General features: G+C 46.4%; 1 protein-coding gene across 1 annotated transcript; it reads left to right on the top strand.

Annotated features, from left to right (window-relative positions):
• Positions 1-490: 490 nt before the first annotated feature.
• lmod2a (leiomodin 2 (cardiac) a) lies at positions 491-4,683 on the top strand. The gene is made up of 3 exons (XM_030424575.1): positions 491-1,198; positions 2,836-4,038; positions 4,469-4,683. Exons 1-3 carry the CDS (start codon positions 929-931, stop codon positions 4,487-4,489), a joined length of 1,494 nt encoding a protein of 497 aa, XP_030280435.1. The 5' UTR covers positions 491-928; the 3' UTR covers positions 4,490-4,683.
• Positions 4,684-6,342: the final 1,659 nt, after the last annotated feature.

Below are 6,342 nucleotides of genomic sequence, written 5' to 3'. Positions count from 1 at the left end.
GAGCGGCGTCGTGTCACTCAGTCTTTTCACTCCGGACACGAAACACGAGCCGAGCAGCTCGTTAGACGCGCTGAGTGGCGTCTGCGTGTTGTTAGCGAGCTGTGGTGATCGTCGTGGCAACCAAACAACAAACCGTCAGACTGAGAGTCGGTCCTGCACATCCACACTGATGTTACTCATGTACAGGTACAGATCTGACTGTGACCATCAGAGATCATTCTGTAACTCAGTTTTTCTGCAAAAACAACAAACTACTTGATCACTTTCTTGATTGACATGGTCGAGAGTTTTGGACTGATACGCCCGTCACTGCTACGTTGTTTCTCCCCCCAAAGGAACGTCTCAGGATTCATTCTGTCCCAGTGTGACGTTGTTGTGCTCGGGTGTAAACAGCCTCACAGAGTTCACCATCAGTCCTCCTCAGTGCCAGCCGGGGCTGCGATGTACATAATCCCACCATCCTCTGAGAGAACAAGTGTTTCCCTGACAACAACACAACCTCGGGGTGTTTTCTTTGTCCTGACACGTTGCATAACGCTGCAGAGCCTCATCTCTGATGTCTCCCCGCGGCGTTTTGTTCCCTTCGTTTCTTAGGAGGCACGAGTCGCTGGTGAGCTCTCAGCACAGGGCCACTCAGAGGGCTCACATTCCTGCAGTAAGCCTATCTCATTGACCCCCCACCCAACACCCTAAAAAAAGACAGGGCCATCAGCAGCGCGGTGATCCTCCCCTCGCTCCCAGTCAGGCTCGTCTGGCAGCTGGGACCATTACATGACGAGTCATCCACAGCATCCCTGATCAGAACCATCTGATGGGGAACAAGCCAACGAGCGAGAGGATCAACTCAGGGAAGATTTAAGTACACGAGGATATTAAAGCGAAAGAAGAGTTGAAGTTGTTTGTCGATTCCTAAAACGAGCGAGGAGCCATGAGTACCTTTGGGTTCCGCACGGAGCTGAAGAAGTACGAGGAGCTGGATGAAGACGAGCTGCTGGCCACGCTGTCGTCCGAGGAGCTCCAGGAGCTGGAGAGGGAGCTGGACCACCTCGACGACAACGTCCCCATCGGCCTGAGGCAGAAAGACCAGACCGCCAAGACTCCGACGGGGAGCTTCGACAGGGACGCTCTGCAGAAGTACTGGGAGGACGAGAACAAGAAGCTGCTGGAGGACGAGAAGATTGAGTCCAGCAGTGAACAGGTGAGAGAGGACATCAGCACTGATACATGTTTGAATTACACGACCAAATCTTAACAGGTTTTTTTTCCGAACAAGCACATCGAAACTGTCTCTGTTGTGTTCGCTTCTGTTGTTGTTGCCGACTTCAAGGACCGAACTAGAACTCTTCTCAACAACATCCACAGTTTCATCTGGCACAGACGGCCAACAGCGTCTCAGATTCGACCTCTGAGGCCACAAAACAAACACAGCAGTCAGATAATGTTTGTGTTTTGAACTTTCTCTCTGAACCATCAGGAGAGAAGCTGGTCGTGTTAAGACGGCGAACACTTTGTTTAGCAGCGTCTCGGTTTGACGTCACTGCAGGTCGATTTTGATAGAAATGAACTGAAACTGATGGCTGCCTGTAAGAAGAGGAGGGAAATCAGAAACTAAAGGGTTTAAATAATGAATTGATTCAAGTTTACATGGATAGAAAAGTTGTTTTGAATTATTTAAATATCAGCCTGATATTATTATAAAGTCAGCCTAAACACAAACTTCTTTTTGGTGCTACTTTGTTCCGGCATTAGAATAAAGAACATTATATTAACCAACTCATGACGATTGGATAAAAAGTGTTAAAGTTTGATAAAGATATTAACTGTTCATCATGATTAGCATGATAGAGTTTTGTTATTATTAAATGTGTCAAAGACGAGCAGAAAGTTTCCAAAACATGTTTTCTTTTTCTTCAAACTGTCACGAGAAAGTTTCAGAAGAGTTTTACCTCAACAAACGTCATTTAGACTTCCAGTTAAAAGAAGAACTTGTGTTCGACACAAACAAGACGTGTGTACGTACGTTAAGTTCATCAGAGATGATACGTTGATTCCTCTGAATTCTGTAATAACTTACACAGTACAGTTCGTCACCTTCCCAACACGTCTTCAGTATTTAACAAGTTGGGAATTCAAGTCAACCTCCAACAAAAATACATTTTTTTGTTTTTATTTCCTTTAATGATGTTCCAAAAAAGTTGTGAATGCAGTTATTTATGAATCCCTGGAGTCTGTCAGCGTTTTTTAAAATTAATTCTCTGTTTCCAGATAATAAAACATTACATCACGTGTTGTATTTAACTAATGTACTGATCTGATTGGCTGGACTCTTTGGGAAAAATTTGACAACGGATTCCACTCCAGTTTGGGATTAAAGGAGAGCTCCAACTATTTTTCACATGAGGATCATTTGACTCATTATCCTCTTCAGTTGTTTGTGGCTCGAGGATCGGAGGATGCTATCCAGTTGCATTGTGGGAAATGAAGTTGTTTTTTTGTCGGCTTTTTATTCTTTTAATTTGACTCCCAGTAAAGTCTTCTTGATTCACATCACTTTATTAATGAGCAAATATTCAGCCAAAAAAACTCTAACCTGGTGAGTCCCTTTTCAGACTCAGGTGAGAATGAGTCCATGAATATTTATGTTGATGTAGAAGGTGTCAAATGTATCCAGGTCAGTTACGTACATGGTGGAAAAAAAAGTCTAAAAATAAAGAGCGTCTGAGAAATGCCAGCTTTCATGACCGTGTGCCAGCGCGGGAGAGGCTTCTTAATTAAAAGTCAGAGGCTGGAGAATGTCAGGCTCTGACCTCATTTCTGTCCTGTTATTGTACGCAGGACGGACGCCCTGAAAAGAGCAGAGGGGAGCGAGCGATGGTGACCACCAGCGACGCCGGCAAGACTCTGGACAGCAACAGGAAGAAGATTTCACAAAAGGGGAAGAAGGCGCAGAGTGTCGCCAGCAAGAATGATGCTAAGGAAGACGAGGCGGAGAAGAAAGATGAGTGTAAAAAAGAGGCTCCGAGCAGGAACAAGTGTCCTCAGAAGAACGCTCCTTCAAAAGTCTCGAGGAGTGAAGCAAAGAGGACTGAAACCACCGAGCAAGTCCTGAATGTGACCTCCGACAGAGCCAGCGGGAACCCGACGGTCATCGACAAAACTCTGGAGCAGATCCTCTGCGACGACGCCACCGTCAGCGAAGTCAACCTCAACAACATCGAGGACATCTCCCAGGAAACCTTGCTCCGCTTCGCCGAGGCCCTCTGCACAAACACTCACGTCCACATGTTCAGCCTCGCCAACACCCACGCCGACGACCGGGTGGCCTTCGCCATCTCCAAGATGCTCAGCGAGAACCAGTTCATCAGAAACCTGAACATCGAGTCCAACTTCGTGTCCGGTCAGGGCATCCTGGCTCTGCTGGCGGCGCTGCAGCACAACAGGACGCTGGTGGAGCTGCGCTTCCACAACCAGAGGCACATCTGTGGGGGGAAGGTGGAGATGGAGATGGTCCAGCTGCTGAGGGAAAACACCACCCTGCTCAAGCTTGGGTATCAGTTCGACCTCCCGGGCCCGAGGATGACGGCGACTAGCATCCTGACGCGGAACCAGGACCAGCAACGACAGAAGAGGCTCCAACAGAAGACAGAACGGAGTCCTCCTGAAGTGTCCGGATCATCCGCAGAGAACAAACCTAAGAAGAAGTCGTCGCAACCTTCTAAGACTGTTGAAAACCAGAAAAGAAATCCTCCTCCGCCTCCGTCTGTAGAACCTCAGACGAGAAAGATCGCCGAAGTGGTGAAACAGCACGAAGGCTCGAACAGCTCGAAGAGCCAGTCGCACCAAAGGAAACCGAAGTCAAAGAAGCTCAAGAATGGTGCGAATGAAAAGGAGAGCGCAGATATTCTCAAAGACCTGAAGAACGCTTTGAAGCCGTCGCTGCAGAAGAGACGAGATGAACCACCACGCCTGCCGCAGAGGTCAAGCCGCGACGATCTGATGGCAGCAATTCGTGGGAGCAGCATTGGGTCGTTAAAACGGGTAAGTGAGTGTCACTGACTGATCGGTGATGTTTGAGGTTTGAAGGAATTTCGTTTTGATTGATCGAAAGCGTCACAGACATAATTTAGCCCCCCAAAGCCATCACACCCCCTCAGTGTGAGCGCCCGCTGTCATCAGACGGCAGACAGAATTCCTCGACTCTCCGTCAGGTTATTAATAGTCCGACTTCTTCTCTGCTCTCTGATAAGACCGAGGGCTCAGAGAGCTTCTGGGAAGAGACAAAGTGTTGTTCACATTTCCACGAGAGCTTTAAAGTAGTCGGTCCAAAGCAACAGAAACGTCACGAGTCACAAATCCTGTTCATTCGGAGTCAAGTTCAACAAAAGTCGGACTCAGTAAATCACTGTTTTGAAACGTGACGTCTGAATTCTTGTGTCTTAAACCTGCTCTGTCTCGTTTGTGGTTTCAGGTGGATCCGTCAGAGGCCTGAACTCTCTCACCGGTCCCGCCTGAACTCGTCTCACTTTGTATTGAATTGTTGTATTTTTATTTCACACCGTCACCGTTTTATTTTTGTCTTATCACACGGCGTAGCAGCAGACTGCATTTCTGTGCTTCTAGAAGTCATCGCTGTTATCTGTGAGTACTGATGTGTGTCTGAGAAATAAAAGATTCTGCTCTGACCTGATCACGTTTGAAGGGTTTTCTAACGGCTCCTCCTCGATACAGAAACAGACAGATGGGCGTCTCCTCTTGTCCCAGGATCAGAATAATGTTCCTTATTTTATTTTACAGATGAATTTATGTCAGTTGAGGCCTTCAGGTCCAACTGGGACATTTCAGCGTTGATACCACCAGTGACGTCGTGGTTTTACTCTTTATTTATTCTTCTAACTCGTTGATCCATGAGATTCATGAGATTCTGAAATTCTAGCCAAATCTATTGGCTAGAATTTCAGTTTTTTGTTGATGCATCCTACAACTCGTCGACCAATAAATAGCCTTCTCTAAGATCTTAAATATGTAAACAAATCTATTTAAAAATAAATCTTCAGTGATATAGTCGTAGATTTTATGACATTTAGTGACAGGCTGCTGTCTGGTGATTCAGCCGTGGACAGAAATGTCTCGGTTAGATTCTCGTTTGCCGTTTGGACTCTGACTGACAGAAAAGCAGAAGCTTTGTGCGTCTCCGTGCTGAGGACTTCACTTTTTAAAGGGATATTCCGGTGTAAATTTAATCCATGGTCTAACACACCGTGAAACTGTGTTAGACTCCCTCTCGAGAGATCAAGTTAGCAGACCGCTAATTTACGGAGTTTTATCAACGTCAGAAACGACCGCACGACAACAATACACTGCAGTAAATGGATCCAAATATAAACCGCCACCAAAAAGCCACAAATAATGCTCAGAACAGCACCAAACTTCAGCAACAGTACAAATAGGGTCTCAGCACATAGTCCGGGGCATCTAACCTCCGCTAGCTTAGCTGGATTTCTACTGAAAAGCTGACTAAATTTACCACTCTTCTGCAGCAGCTTCCTGTTGACGGGAAGTCCCGACGAGTCGATTACCGAGTGCAGTAGAGTTCCGCGGCTCATTCATGGATGAAATGTCTGATTATGACTCCATGGAAAAGCAATCAAAGTTCATATGTGTCTTACCTGCCAGTTTATAACAGTTATTATCGAGAGCGGACAGGGAAAAGAACGGAAATGAGCATTTCTAACCGCACTCGGTAATCGTCGCGTCGGGACTTCCCCGACCCGGAAGCTGATGGAGGGAGTTGAAATCTGTTTTTAGCTTCCCAATAGAAATCCAGCTAAGCTAGCGGAGGTTAGATGCCCCGGACTATGTGCTGAGACCCTATTTGTACTGTTGCTGAAGTTTGGTGCTGTTCTGAGCATTATTTGTGGCTTTTTGGTGGCGGTTTATATTTGGATCCATTTACTGCAGTGTATTGTTGTCGTGCGGTCGTTTCTGAGGTTGATAAAACTCCGTAAATTAGCGGTCTGCTAACTTGATCTCTCGAGAGGGAGTCTAACACAGTTTCACAGTGATTTAGACCATGGATTAAATTTACACCGGAATATCCCTTTAAGTCTGAACAGGCACACGACACCCCTTACAGACATTATTACAGTTCTTACGACGGCTCCACATGTTGGTGACCTGAGAGGAGGATCAGCTCGCTGTGTTCTCTGATAAAGAGCGATCACAGAGGGATTACACTCCAACACAACCTGACACACGGAGCTGTGATGTGATCCGACACATGAGAGCGACCGGGCCGTCTACATTACATCTGATTATTTCATCTGAATTTCTCCTTTCATTAAA

Source organism: Sparus aurata, chromosome 8 (assembly GCF_900880675.1).
Source record: "Sparus aurata chromosome 8, fSpaAur1.1, whole genome shotgun sequence".
In the NCBI taxonomy this organism is placed as follows: domain Eukaryota; kingdom Metazoa; phylum Chordata; class Actinopteri; order Spariformes; family Sparidae; genus Sparus; species Sparus aurata.
Note: the sequence above shows the minus strand (reverse complement) of the source record. Positions and strands in the feature narration are given on the sequence as shown.